Raw genomic sequence first — 16,226 nt, 5'->3', positions numbered from 1 at the left:
AACCTCAATGTTGCCACATTTCTTCTGTCTCTCTATAGAACATGATATTTGTTGATAATCAATCTTTTTTTTTTCAAATGCAGTGGATAGAATTGTGACACTTCGTATGTCTTATTCAACACAACACTATCTGTTTCATCAACTCTGCACTTTCTTCCTCTCAATGTTGTTGTGTTGTTGGCATTGTAAATCTAAGATGATGATGATGCAGAAGTAACCCACATTTTATTCCTTCTTCTTTCAGTTGGTTATAAGTGGTGTGCTCTGTTCTGTTGCATGTTTAATGCTAACACTGACAATGGTTCTGCAGTTTTCAAATAGTTGAGTAAATATGCGCTTGCTCTTCAGGCAATATCACGGGACATAATATTTATTCTGCATTTATCCTCCTTTGAATCCTATTTTTTATACATTGTTTGGTCTTTTACCACTTCCGTTAATGTTAAAGATGGTTTGCAGTTAATTGGGTTTGCATCCCAACTTTCTCACTGTCCATGTTGCACTTTCATGCTGCGACTTCATTTCTGGATTAATTTCCCATTATTTGACAATATATTCCTTGAAGAATTCTGTTAATATCACTTTCCTGTTCTCCTTCTGATGTCTTACTTGCTTGTTCTGTTCATTTTGTTATTTCTTCTTATACAAGCGCTTAACTTCACTGTTATAAGACTTCACTTAAAAGTGTTTTGCATCTTTCTTTTTATGAAGATGCACTGTAATATCTTCATTTCTGAATAAATTGCATTTTCCTTATATTTTTAGTTATGTGGACTGCATTACTGGTGACCTTGAAACATGGTGATAAGCTGTGTTTATGCCTTAATTTCTCTTTTAGTAAATTTCTGTTTCTTCTTTCTCTATTTGGCTTGTAACTATTTGATGTATATAAGTATAATAATTGTGCACACCCTGAGGTCATGGTCAAGATGAGACTTGTTGTAGGTGAAATAATTGGGAGAAGACATCTTGGAAGCAGTTTTAAGGTAATAAAGTGCTTCATGTGAAGTGGCAAAGACTTCTTCTGTTGGTGCTTTACACTAAAGTGCCCAAAGGAATCATTAGTGAGTTTGTGTTGGTATTGCCTAATTCAGTGGGAAGGTGATGATAAAAGTGAACTATTAACAGTGGTAAGTATTTGGAAGGGAGGGGGAGTAACAACACCCAGAAACACTAGAGGGAAATAATAAGACAGCACAACATAAAAAAGGGAACATAAACAGTCCAGCACCCTATCTGCATATCAGGGTCATTAGAACAGAGAATAAATTTAAATAAGCATGGGAAAGGGAATCACTGCACAACAGTAAAAATGTTTTAGGTTCAAAACTACCTTATTGTTTTGCATTTATACCTCCTAAGTTCAAAATCTCCAAAAAATTACTGATTTGTTGTTGTTCTGGATGTACAGTGATGTAATTTTTTACCAATTTACATTTTTAGTTTGGGGTAATTTTGGTATGGAAGTTGTCACACCTCTTAAATGACAAAACATAACAATCTCCAGTTGTCTGTAGGTTATAAATGTGGTTACTGTTGCCATGACTAAGTTTGACATTTTTTGTGGCGTAATTAGTGCAGAAGTTTTGGTTTTTGAGTGTTTCTGAAATGTAAAGGTCGGTAAATTAAAATGCCATGGAAATGTGTAAATTCAGTGACTAACTAGTGTTACATTTGTTGTGAAATAATATTTTCTTCACAGAAAGACTCTGAAGCCTCTTTTGAAGACTGTCTATCACCTTTATTTTGCTATGAAAGGCAATAGACCAGTGTAAGTCATGGACTCCACATATATGTTGCAATTCTTGTTCATTTATACTAAAAGGATGGCTGAAAAAAATATCTGTGGCTTTTGTTGTCCTATGATTTGGCAGGAGCCTTCAAACCATACAGATAAATGCTATTTCTGCTTCATTCTGCCTATAAAGGCAGGATTTTCAGTGAAGAAAAGAGAAAAAGTTAAATATCCTCATCTTCCGTATGCTATTCAACCTATTCCACTTTCAGATACTTTACCAGATCCTTTTCCACACTAAAATTATGAGCTTGAAGTAGAAAATGGAGACAGCATGGAAGAAGATGAAGAATAATCCAACAAGCCTTCCACATACCATGTCTCTGATTTTGATGAAAAAGTTGATAACCCACAGAGATTGAGTGATCTCATTCAAGACCTTGACTTGTCGAAGGAGAAGGCAGATCTTCTAGGATAAAGACTACAGCAATAGAATCTTCTCCAGTGTGATGTCAAGGTCTTACAGTATAGACATTGTCAAAGGGATCTGAGTGCAATTTTTTATCCTCCCCAGAATAAAAACAATCTTGTTGTTTGCTGTGATGTCAATGCTTGATGAAATATTTGAATTATGATCCCACTGATTGGAGGCTATTCATAGACTCCTCCAACCTTAGTTTGAAAGCTGTATTACTTCACAATGACAACAGTCTCCCAACTGTTTCCCTTCTATTCCTGTTGGTCATGCAGTTCACATGAAGGAGACTTATGCCAACATGGTAACCTTCCTTGACTGAATGAAATATGGTGGAAAGAAGTTTAAAATCTGTGGTGGTCTGAAAGTCATCACTGTATTCCTAGAAATGCAACTGAGGTATACTCACTACTGCTACTTTTAAGTATGTGGGACAGTAGGGGTAGGAAATCACGTACTCGAGTGGACTGGCCTGCAAGAAATCTTAACTCTAACAAGGAAAATGTTGTCGAGCCTTTCATCAACCGAGAAACATTCTTCTGGGTTTGATGAAAATTTTTGGCAAAAGTATGAACTGAGGAGGACAGGCCGTTAAGTGATTAAAGAGATAAATTTCTTACATTACGTCATGCAAAAACTAAGGAAGGTATTTTGTTGGGACACAAATTCCTGCATTTGACCAGATTTTGAAGGGGACAGAAAAGGAAGCTTGGGAAGCATTAAATGGAGTCCTTCATGGTTTATAAGCAGCAAAAGAGATCAAAACTACAGTCAGTTGATGACAGTACCTCTGCAAAAATACCATTGACTTGGATGCAACATGCCTCTTAAAATTGATTTTCTCCCCTTATATCTAGCCTTTTCCCCCTCTTAATTGTAAAGTTGTCAGTGATAAATATAGAGAAAAATTACATCAGAATATTTCTCTAATGGAAAAAAAAAATGTATCAGTGCTATGGGAATGAAGCAGTTCTTGTGGATTCGGGTTCCCGGGTTCGATCCCTGGCGGGGTCAGGGATTTTCTCTGCCTCGTGATGGCTGGGTGTTGTGTGCTGTCCTTAGGTTAGTTAGGTTTAAGTAGTTCTAAGTTCTAGGGGACTGATGACCATAGAAGTTAAGTCCCATAGTGCTCAGAGCCATTTGAACCATTTTAGTTCTTGTGGATTATTGCTTGACTGTGTATAGGAATGCTCTGGAACTCACTCAAGAGGCAAGCCAAAACACAACGATCTCATAAAGCCACCATATAATTATCTTGAACCAACCAGCTGATTGGTATTCTTCCATCAGTTTAGGGTGCTTAGAATATAACTGTCATAAAAAAAAGTCAACTGGATTTTCAATGTCACTGTCATGCGTAATTAAAATGTATTGCTTTCTCTTAACCTTAATACTTCCACATATTGTATGTCATAGAAACTAGAGATAATAAAATATTTCTTTCTCATATTCATTTTTGTCAGTGCAGGATTGGTAAAATTTGGCTCATAAAGTGAAGGAAACAATTTTATTTTATTTTATTTTATTTTATTTTTTTTTTTTTTTTTTTTTTTTTTTTTTTTTTTTTTTTTTTTTTTTTTTGTTGGTTGGGCAGTGAAAGAGGCCATGTCATTTTTTAAAGGAGCATATACACTTGAAAGATTGTCACTAACAAGGGGCCCATGAGCCACTTGGGGAAGAAACTGGTGCCTCATCTGAGCATTCTGAGAGCTACATTTGTCATGAGCAGGTAGACACTTTTAAGAATGCAGTAGGGCCATCCCCCATCCCCTTTGGCCCATGCATACTATTGTGCTCACTGGAATAATCAGCAGCAGATGGCTCATGCTTTAGCAGCTCTTGAGCTACTTTGCTCACATGTGTAAACATGTGTTAAGGAACCACACTAGCATTTACTCTAAGTGATTTAGGGAAACTATGGAAATTGTTCATTAGACAGAGGATTGAACCCACTCCTCCCAAATGAACATCCAGTGTCCTAATCACTGCACCATCTCACTAAATACTGCTAGTCTCTGGAACCCCAGGTTAGCTGTGTGTCTGAACCAGCATGAGAACCAAAGAGACTGAGTCTTTGTGCATAGGTGGTGGTCCATTGTTCAGGTGACTATGCGTCTCTGTGGGCTGCTGAGAAATAGTTGTTCCTGTCTTAGCAACATATAGTGTGTGTTCTCTTGGAGCTCCATCATCAAAAACTTGAATAGCAACAGCTCTGTATTTGGAATGAGTGAAATCGTGGCTGTGCAAAAATTTGTTGTTCGTGATGTACTGAAGTTTGTAGAAGAAAGGGAAAAGGAGAAAAATGTTTAAGATACTTGTTACATAACAAAAGATGACCTGCATGTATGGTATTAACAGGTAGTATGCTAGCTTGCACAAATGGCAGGGACATGAGCCAGGCCCGGATTGAATCTGCGCAGCCATTCAACTATGGGCTGGTATAGTGGCCAGCTCAAGTGCAGTTTGTAGGTGGTTTTGCATGTTGATTTAGGCAAATACTGGTTATTTTGGCAAATACTTAGCTAGTGTCCAAATTCAACCCCAGAGAATATGATATACAAACAGTTAAAATATGGCAACACAGAATGAGGCCTACCGTAATTCACAGAGATATAGTGCATACAGCTTCCCTCCCTCAGGTTACCTTGATGACTGTGATGTCATAAAGGACATCAGACCACAGAGTTTAATAATAAAATAAAATCTGTCTAATCTTGAAAAAGTTGACCCTGTATTAGATGGAATAAATGATAAGGAAAAAAGGAGGAAAAATATACAGATGCATTTTATAAAGCAAATGTCTGGAGGTGATCTGTTCCATGGCAAATGACAGCTGCATAACAGGCTGTAAGTTCTCTCATATAAAATGTACAATTCCATTTTATTTATCCATATATGTTACAAATCATTAATAAACTACCTCATTACACTGGAAGAATATAATTTTCCAAATAAATAATCATTTATGTTTTACAGATACCATCAGATCTGATCATGCATACGTCAATGTCACCCATCGTTGGAGGTAGCACCACGAGTGTTTACAGCCCACCAGACAACCAGTAAGTAATACTTTTCATAAATCCCTGGTTTTTAACTAATCTTTATTTTATCTAAATTTAATACAGGACCTTTAAAATTTTAATTCTAGCCTTCCCAAAATTATTAAAACATTTGCAATTTTTCCTTTTTAACAAAAACAATAACAACAGCAGCAACAACAACAACATGCATGAGGCTTCAAAACAATGAGATGAAAACAAATTTTAGCATTGTGTTCTGGGACCTCACTGTTAATGGGTCAAGGAAAAAGGTTTACTGAATAAAATATTTCTGTTTTATATTAGATCGTATGACAGTATAATCAGCTAGTCGCACAGTAAAGTAGCATACCAAACTGAGAATCAAATATAGACATTTCCAGTCTGTGCACTGAGCTATGTGAACAAAATGCTGGTACTTCTTACAGTTAAAAAATATCTAACTTAAAGAAAAACCTACACAAAGTATGGGGATATTGTTATTCATTTGCTGCATTTTTCTTGTTTGTGTCCTTTCAAACATTATTGCAACAAGAATAGCAGCATCTGCAAGTAGCCATCGTATGTGAGAAACTTTAAAGTAGATTTGGTAGCTGACAATCTGGAGACTTCATCAGTTCAGAACATATATTTAGCCATGGTATGTCGACCCTTTTTACTGTTGCTGCTCAGCAGCAGAGAAAATGGGAGCTAGTTGGCAGATATTCATTTTTCTCAGAGCACTGGAAATATTTCAGCATGTCTCGCATATGCTTTCGTATAAGCACAAAACATAGGTTAGGAGGCAGCACTACCATCCCCTCACTGCTGTTCTCCCATCAGCAGTCCTGATGCAAAGGTAAGGCATGCCTCCTGCTGTTCCCAACAAGTATATAGTTATATTCTTACACAAGTACCTAAAATACAAGACACACAATACAGCTATAACTATAAACTAATAATGTGAGGGTCTTAAACCTAGTTTGTGTATAGGACCAGCATGAACAAAATACTTGAGAATTTTGAATCTGAGGGTCTTTCATTGGATGCTATGTACAGTGAGAAAAAAGGAAAACTGTGGAAAAGAACCAGAACAATACTAAAAATCTATCTATTTTAATAGTTCTGTTGAATTGGATTGAACTTGCCAATGTAGTAAATTCATAGTTATCGTGTGATGACTTGTCAATTATACTTCACTGCAATGGGAACACCTGTAACCAGGCACAATACTTGCGTGTTGGAACATAATGATAGCACTAACTATTAAATAATATACTCAAGATGTTCGCATTTAATTTTCAATATATTAACAAAACCAAGAGGAGAAGTTTATATCAGTTTTCACAAAGAAACATTTTACTGCCTGGAACAAATTTAACTCTAAAAATGGTGTCACAAATATTGCCCTACAAAGGCTGCTCCATAACTGCCACCCTGTGGTCTCTGCCACGCCATCTGAAATACTTTCTCTGTAACTGTATGTATGATTTTACATTACTTAAAATATTATATTGACATAATTGCAATTAAAATTTTAAGTTTTGCAAAAATTACACGTAACATGGATTAAAGCACATTATTTGTCGTTATAATCTGACTGTAATATATGTTACAATTTCATGAGAAATTGTATTTTGAGACAGTCTTTAACAATACTTTCACCAAATGTTTTTGATTAGAACTTAATTACTTTGAATATTTTGTTATTGTTGTAATTCCAATGTTTGTGTATGAAGTGTGTTCTTTTGCCTGTCCAACTTCTGATGTGAGAGAATTTTAAGATATGATTCCAGAACTATTGACAGTAATAAGAACATTCTTTGAACTTTTACTTTTGGTAAAAGAATTGAATAATTAGTTAAATGTTGCATTATCAAGAAATAGTTGAATTAATGTTCATGCAACAGTAAATAAACATATGAACACAAAAATTAGTCAGTGCACACGATGTACAAGTAAAATACATGACTGGTATTGAATGTGATACTTAACTTGGTATTGATAGGTACAGTAAATGTAATACCACTTGACCACAATACACTGCTTTGGAGTAATAGTGGGATGAAATGTAATAAATAATGAAGAAACATTGCCTTTAAGGTTAAAGTTCCAGATTACTTAACATAAAGAAGGTATCAGATAGCCCAAAAATAATTATTAAGAAGCAAAGACAGTTGTAGGTATAAATAATGATGAAAACCAAAAAGGAAGATATGACTGCTGGAAAGCTGAAATACATTTGTATTTTACTCAACTACCACATTTGGTAACAATGGTGAGCCATTTTCATCATATACCATGAATCATTTAAAGCAGCATTTATTGTGTTACTAGAACCTGTGGTTGTCAGGTAGAAGATATATTTATCACATTGGGCATTCTGATCACATTAAGAGAAAAGTGTAGGTAATAAACTGTTCTCCATCATTTTGTTTCAGTCAATTTTAAATGTACTATGAAAATTCTAAAATTCACACTGCATCGTATGGAATGGGGTATGAAAAGGAGTCTCAGTGACAGAGTGGTACAATGTTTTAAGATCAATTATTATTGGTTTTCCTGTCTTAAACTTGTTTCGGTTAAAGAGTATTTTTTACCAGAAGCATTTTGCTTTTATTTGTAAAGCATTTTCTGTGGTTCTTCTGGAAATGTGGAACCCAATAATTCACTACATGGTATTTATAGAACAAAAACAGTGTTTCATTATAAAATTTATTTACATTTTGGCTACAGTCTTTTGCCTCTTGTTTACATATGCAACAAACCACTGCTTTTTCCTTTGTCCTTAGTGGAGGTTGAGGTCAAAAGACTTTCTTGCACATTGTTGGGTCAACGTCAACCTCCGATAAGAACACAGGAAAAAGCATAATCATAAGTTCATAGCCTTACAAATTAGCTGACATATGCTGGGAAACTATGTTGGTTGATTGCTTGATTTGATTGGATGTCTTGATGATTTGATTGGTTTTATAGATTTTTGTATGGTTAGAAAATAGGATATTAGAATTTAAGGCAAAAGAAAGAGGATTTGACAGACAAATGAAACATGATGTGTCATGAATATTTGATGCTGATCAAGAGTGACATACTTTATTCATCTTGAAACATTTTTACATGGAATTAGTGTTACCCAGTAAATAATCAAATAATTAGGTAAGTGATAATATAATAGGTACAAAGAATAATACAAATTAGATACACTACATGAATTATGGTAATATAATACCGATAGAACTGCCTGTTGTTTATTTATACTTTAGTAGCATGAAAAATGTAGTTGAGTCATTAGATACTCATAGAATTCCTTAGCAAAGTAACTTACTTTTCATTCATTTTGCAGTACTATTTTGAAGTTCATTTGTGAACATTTTGTAGGCATTTTCAGATAATTTGTAGATGTGGATAAGATCAAGACATTTATAGTGGTTATGGTATGTGTCAGCATAGTACACAACTTGTTAAATTTATAGCCAGTTCTTGTGTTGTCATAAAGGGCCTCCTTAGGTCATACTTCCTTACGTTCTCTTTAACAAAGATAGTGGAGTTATGGATATGTGGGTCATATACTGTCACTTTATTCTATCCTTTAAAATAATTGCTGTTATATTGACATGTGTCAAGTGCTGGAATATACATGATAACTTTCTTTTTTCCATTTAAGCACTAATTTTGAGCCTACAGAATTTCACCATAATACCACTTACAGAAGTCAGGTCACATATCTACTGGCAAAGCTCCTCAATCGCTATGGCAGATAGATCACACAGCCTAGTCTGCCCCAAAATATTTTGTGCAAGTATCCCAACCGAGGTTTTGGGCTATGTGAAGTCCTAGTGCTTGACTGTTTTATTGTCATATATGGGAGCATTCAGATTGAATATAATGTATTCAGTTTTATTGTCACTTTCTTTGTAGTGCATTTCCATGATACCATCCAGTACATCGCTCTGTCACTACTACCATATAGTGTTGCACTTTCTAAAGATTGGTACGACGTGTGGTGCCTAGTATTGTCTTATGCATACTGCGTGTATAATAATTAATGGTGTAAACACATACAGTTGAAAGTACACAAGACTGGAAGCAAAAAAGTCTTAGTAAACATGTGCTGTAAATGCATACCTTCAGAGAGATGAGCACTTGCTCATCTTCGCTACTGTGAAATGCACATCTCTTTTACTGAACAAATGTTGATAACTTTTAAGGTATAGATTTTACAGCTCATGTTTAGTGGATCATTAACGTAAATAAAGGTGTGAGGAAAAGATCTGGCCTTGGTAACTGGTACACTGTCTCACTTTTGACTGTTTATATTTACTACTGCCTAAGGAAGACTGCATTAGATGCAGAATGTTGTCTCCTATTCCTTAACCAATGTGTAGGAAACCGTATAAAATGATTCCTTGGAGCCAACACTGTTACACTATTTCTCCATTTTCAAAAAAAATTGTATACTTTCCCTACTATGCTTTCAACTGAGACCTGTGCCAATGTTGTGAGGGGTTAAGCAGATTATTAGATTTAAAGTATTGGCTCATCTGTTTATACTTGCCGGATTCTATTACTGTTTATCTTATAGGTATAAGTGAAATCAGTTGATAGTTATCTGGAGATGCTACATCTTCTTTCCTGCGAATTGATTTGATAACATTTTCAAACATCCTTGATAGTTCTATTGATTCAGTATTTTATTATTTGTTATAGTCAGTGAGATTACCATTTGTTTCTAACAATTTGAATCCTCAGTGTCCTTCCATTTGACTGCTTACTGTAATTTTGGTGTTAGTTGCTATTAATCTGCAGTTAGTGTCGGTTACAGCTAGTAAAGCAAGAGTTAGAGCCATCTGAAATGACTGACAGAGCATGAAAAGGCATTCTAACAACAAACATCTAAAAGAGAATGATATGAAGGATCTTTGTAAGATCTGCAATTAGTGTGCTAGGGGCAAAAAAATATTGTAATCAATATAAAGTCTACTTGATTATTTATGCATATATTCACATCTGTATTTCCAGATGAGATGGTGAAGACTAAGTGAAAGAACTTAAATGACATGTTCCACTCATAACTGAAAATCTCATGTAGATCATTCTACAAACAAGGTGGCTCGCTAGCATTTCAGTCAAATTTGTCTTGGTATGAAGAACTGACGTTTTTGAAAGGCTTCATGACTTCATGGCAGATGAAAAGTATTTCTTGCAGAAACATAACCCCATCTGAACACAATGATGTGAACAGTTGTTGTTAAATGTACACAGAGAACATGACAGAGAAATGATGAGAACAACTTGTTGTCATTAGAAGTCAATTCTTAAAAGCTGGCAAGAAATTTAGAAAGCAGCATTTCAGTGCCTCCACACTACACAGACAATCATAAGAGACAAAGTAAAAGTACAAACATGGAGTTGTTAAACACAGAAACATGAAAGCTGAAGCTTGTTGAGAAACAAATGTCAAACTCAGAGATGCAAGATGACACTTATCATTTTGTACCGAGTTTGCTGCCCATTATGCGGAAACCATCACCTGAAGCTCAGTTGAGAGCTAAAATTAAAAAAACAACAGATTCTATTGGAAGAATTGCATTTCAGTGCACATTCCTTCTTGTCTTGTTATGGACTTGAAGATTCCAAGTTGAAAGAGTCATTTAAAACCCTCGAAGTTTACAAAAACTTCAATAATTATTACAGCTTTCTGTGAATTGTAAGCTATGGTGATGTGTAACAAACTAATTGCTGGTGGTAAAAAGTGTTCTGTAAACTTAATGTGTGTTTGTTGATGGCGACCATAGGTTTCTCTTCACTGGTAATAGCCATTCCGAATTTTTGTTTTTGTTTTGTTTTGTTTTTGTAATCGACATTGAAACAGACGACACTGTATAATCAAATGGCACAGACCTCATGCTGAAGTAATTCCAAAATTTATCTTTATCGTTTCTCAAGTTACTGTACAGATTATTGTATTCTCCTTCAGTTATCCTCTCCATGTTGGTTTTGTGCACCCATTCGTAACTGCTGATAGTTCAGGGAGCTCTGTTTTCTACTAAAAAGGAATTTAACGGTTTGGTGAAAAACTACATCATTCAAAGAGTGCTAAACAACTACCAGGCAGACCACATGCAGTATGAACACTCCATCAAATCGCGCTGCTCTGGGGAATCTGCTTCGTAGCACATCACAAGTGAAGTAAATTCTTTCCAACACCAGAATACTGAAAGAAGGTGACACTACACTTTTCTAAGTCAGTTATCATCATTATCATTTATCAAAAACAGGCCTAAGAATTTATAAGAGAAATGTAATAAGGGCAGAAGTAGGGAGCATTTCAAAAAAGCTATTCTCATATCATAGGAAGCTGTGTGAACTGTGCTGTCCATCCTCACAACCTAAGTGCAAGACGTTCATTGGATAGTAATGAAGAAGATCTGTGTCATGGTTTTTTTGTAAATGCCATGTCTGAATGAAGCCACAATCCCAGAAAAACATTTAAATCATTTTATCCACATTAAACTGTGTTTGTATATTACATATAGTGTGTCTTTACATGTAATAATCAATACTTTTATGTTAATTTAATACAAGTAACTAATAGAAAGTTTTGTTTATTTTACACATGTACACATTATTAAAGGATAGCATAAATCACCAACATTTTGGTAATTTATTTTGCCATTGACTTAAAAGGTATTTAAAAATTTTATGTTGTTCTGTACATTTTACCTATGGAAAAACACAGGACAAAGTAATAAGTTTCATTTTGTCAATCATGGTGGAAAGTGCAGTATCCAAACAGCACTGAATGCAGTGGCATTACATATCTGCAAATTAGTCTGCAATTCACAATTAAATGCCTGGAAGAGGGTTCATCAAACCACCTTCAAGGTATTTCTCTTAAGTTCTCCTCTCTAACAGTGTGAAGTTAACATGAACACTTCAATCTTTCCATGGAAGTTGTGATTTCTCTTATTTTATTAAGATGATCATTTGTCACTATGTAGGTGGGTAGCAGCAAAATATTTTCACATGCTGAGGAGAAAGTTGGTGATCAAAATTTCATGAGAAGATCATGCCACAGTAAAAAATTCCTTTGTTTTAATTATTGCCACCTCAATCTCATGTAACATATCTGTGGCTCCCTGTGCCCTATTTCATGATAATACAAAATGACCTGCCCTTCTTTCAACTTTCCTGATGTTCACCATCAGTCCTGTCTGATGTGGACCCCACATTGCACTGGAATGCTCTAGAAGATGGTGGACAAACATGGTGTAAGCACTCTTTTTAGTAGACCTGTCGCATTTTTCGAATTGTTCTGCCAATAAATTTCAGTCTTTGGTTTGCTTTGCCCTCAATATTATCTATGTTTTCGTTCCAGTTTAAGTTATTTGTGATTGTAATCCTTAGGAGTTTAGTTGAATTTATACCGTTTAGATTCGTGTGGTTTATAGTGTCACTGAAATTTAGCAGATTCCTTTTAGTACTCACGTAATTAACAAGATGGAAAAAGACAGCATCAGCCGCAAACAATCTAATGTGTTACTCCTAATCTCTGTATGTAATATAACCACATGACCATCTGCTCAAGACTACTGAATTTTAGAATGACTTTTAAATAATGATACAAATATAAAAGAATTGGATATCTGACTACTACTGCTTTCCAGCCATTGTACAAGGGTGGACAGAAATGTGGAAACACCAAAAACATAACATATTACCAAGTGTAATACAGTGTAGGAGACCTTATTGCATTCAAAATGGCTTTCAGTCATCTCAGAATGGACAAATGCAGGTCCTGCATGGTTCTCCAGGAAACCTTATACCATTCTTCCTGCAAAACAGTGGCAAGTTCCGCTGGATTTGGATACCGACCACATACGCACCTCTTCAAATAGACTGCAAAGGCTCAATTTTTACAAGATACACTAGAAAAATTATTATTATAACATACTCAAGAAAGTTGTCAGGAAACCAAGAAATATGTATGTTAGAGAAGAAATTAACAACTCCAGCAATCAAATCAAATCAATGTGGAATGATGCTAGACGGGAGAGAGGAAAAGTAACCACTGGGGTAGGTAGTATTACTATTAAAGAGAACGAGATCATCATAACCAACAGTACACAAGTAGCTAGTGTATAACCATTTCTTAAATGTAGGAGAAAAAATGGTGAGAGCAGTTCAAAAGAAAAAGCCAGGCAGTACATGGAAAAGTCTGTTTTGAAAAAAAAAATTAGTCAGATTAAGTTTCACCTAACTACCTCTTGTGAAGTAAGTAAAATTATTAAATCTTTGAAAAATAAATGTTCTGTTGGAGTAGATGAAGTCTCTAATAAGATATTAAAACGATGTGTAGCAATTACAGCTGATGTTTCGAATCACATATGTAATGCATCACCACCTCAAGGTATTTTCCCAAACAGGTTAAAATATGCCATTGTCAGGCCTCTCTGCAAAAAGCGGGACACCACAGATGTCAATAATTATTATCCAGTATCCTTGCTTACAGCATTTTCAAAGATCTTCGAGAAAGTAATGCACTCAAGAGTGGTTAGCCTTCTCAAAAGTAATGGGATACTTAGTAAATCACAGTTTGGATTTCAAAAATGCTGTTCCACTGAGACAGCAATAAACAATTTCACTGTCCAAATAATATACTCTTTAAATAGTAAAATGTCACCAATAGGAATTTTCTGTGACTTGTCCAAAGCATTTGATTGTGTGAACCATGACATTGTTAGAGAAATTACAATTCTATGGTATAAATGGAATAGCATATGAGTGGTTCAAATCATACCTACAGGACAGGAAACAAAAAGTTTCCTTATATGGGTCAAATGATTTAAATAAGTTTGCCACTTCATCTAACTGAGGTGAAATTACATTAGGTGTTCCACAGGGTTCAATCATGGGTCCCCTTCTGTTCTTGATATATATGAACGACGTCCCTTCCTATCTGAAACAGGAAGCTGAACTGACACTGTTTGCTGATGATACAAGCATCATTATTAATCCAGTAAAAGAAACTCCCATTGAAAATGATACAAATAAGGTCTTTGGAAAAGTCATTAATTGGTTTTCTGCAAATGGGCTTGCTCTAAACTTTGAAAAAACACAGAACATCCAATTTTCTGCTGCAAAAAGTACAGTTCTTTCAATAAATATAACACATCAACAGAAGTTAGTAGACAGGGTAGAGCATACTAAGTTTTTGGGTGTACATATAAATGATAATCTTAATTGGATAATTCATATTTTGGATCTTCTAAAGCGATTAGGTTCAGCAACTTTTGCAATCAGAATAATTGCCAATTTTGGGGATATAGAAATTAGTAAGCTAACATAATTTGCATACTTCCACTCTCTGATGTCATACGGAATATTATTTTGGGGTAGCTCAACAGTTAGACAAAAAGTATTCACTGCTCAAAAGCAAGTGGTTAGAATAATGTGTGGGGTTCATAGTCAAACATCTTGTAGGCATCTTTGTAAAAGATTGGGAATTCTCACAACAGCCTCACAGTACATTTACTCACAAATGAAATTTGTTCTCAAAATCATTGACCAGTTTAAAAACAACAGCGACATTTGTGATTATAATACCAGAAAAAAAGAGAGACTTACACTATCCCTTACTCAGCCTATCTTTGGCACAGAAATGGGTAAAATATTCAACAAATTACCAGATGAAATATAATGTCTCACAGAGAGCAGTAATAGCTTCAAAAATAAATTGAAATCATATCTCCTTGACAACTCTGTCTATACCATAGATGAATTATTGAATAGGAATAAATAAACCTATAAATATAGTATGTGCATTTTGTGCCATTTACGGGAATGAGGTAAATACTAGAAATATCAATATTTAACTCTGCATTTTAATATATATATTAAAAAATCTTGTTTCATGCGTGCATTTCTTGTGCACTTGACACGTTCCACATCATAATGCCTACCATACCATGCAATTGATCAATGTAACACGCAACCAACCAACCAACTAATTGTGGTGGCCAGGGGAGAAGTGACAATTAATCCTCGTGTTCACAATACCACTCCTGGATGGAGTGAGCTGTGTGAACAGGGTCCTATCGTTGTGGAGCACATCACCATTGGGTAACAAACATTGCACTATGGGATGAACGTGATCAGCCAAAATGGTCACGTGACCTTGCATAGTAATCATGGGGCCCACGGCCATGTTTCACTCCTGGGACATAAACTCGGCCAGAAGGTGGAAACAATGTGAAACGAGACTCATCTGATCAAATGACTCTCTTCCATTGCTCCATAGCCTAGGTTTTATGGCGCCACGTTTTCCAGCTACAGGCATTTGCGAAACTGATGAGTGGTTTCGGAATTCCAGCTAGCGCTGCAGTTCCTTGCTTACGGAGCCTCCCTACGTGTTGCTTTTGTGCTGACAGGGCATGCGAGTGCGACATTGTGTTCTGCAGTGACTTTTGTAGCTGCCGTCTCTTATTTTTCGTCACAATTCTTTTCAGTGAATGTCAGCGACGATCACTCAACACACGCTTTCGTACGCGTTAGACTTAACGGATGATGTTTTTTCGCTTTCCCTGTATGTGGTATGAATCTTTGATACGATAGCTCTTGAAACACCAAACACTGCATCTGCCTTAGTTGTGGAAGCACGGCACCGTGCAAGCACCAACAATTTGCCCCAATTCGAATTCACTACCTCCGACACAACACACTTATCTCTACACAGAACACTGTTCTGACCACGACTAAACTTGCAACGTACCGAGTGCATTGCAGAGGTGCCGTTCGTGTTCAAATACAACAGAACAACCTCCAGACGTGGCTGGCATCTGCATTTATATTGAAGCATGCGTTTTTCGCCGTTTTTTCCATATTTTTGTCCGACGCCAGTCTGTGGCAGACGGTCGTTTGTTAGTGCATTCGGCACTTATGCAGTTTAGGGGGTACATGCGCTGATCACGAGAAAAGGACCTATTTTTAAAGGAAA

At 35.7% G+C, this 16,226-nt stretch overlaps 1 protein-coding gene across 5 annotated transcripts in view; it reads left to right on the top strand.

The window, feature by feature from the left end:
* LOC126185146 (transcription factor CP2) overlaps positions 1 to 16,226 on the top strand; it is an 838,084-nt gene that overhangs the window by 686,056 nt on the left and 135,802 nt on the right. For all 5 annotated transcript variants that reach the window (XM_049927991.1, XM_049927987.1, XM_049927988.1 and 2 more), the window contains one exon: positions 5,187 to 5,272. In XM_049927991.1, the coding sequence (XP_049783948.1) occupies positions 5,187 to 5,272 (86 nt within the window). The remainder of the gene's footprint in view (positions 1 to 5,186; positions 5,273 to 16,226) is intronic.

The sequence above is a fragment of the Schistocerca cancellata genome, chromosome 4 (genome assembly GCF_023864275.1).
Source record: "Schistocerca cancellata isolate TAMUIC-IGC-003103 chromosome 4, iqSchCanc2.1, whole genome shotgun sequence".
Classification (NCBI taxonomy): domain Eukaryota; kingdom Metazoa; phylum Arthropoda; class Insecta; order Orthoptera; family Acrididae; genus Schistocerca; species Schistocerca cancellata.
Note: the sequence above shows the minus strand (reverse complement) of the source record. Positions and strands in the feature narration are given on the sequence as shown.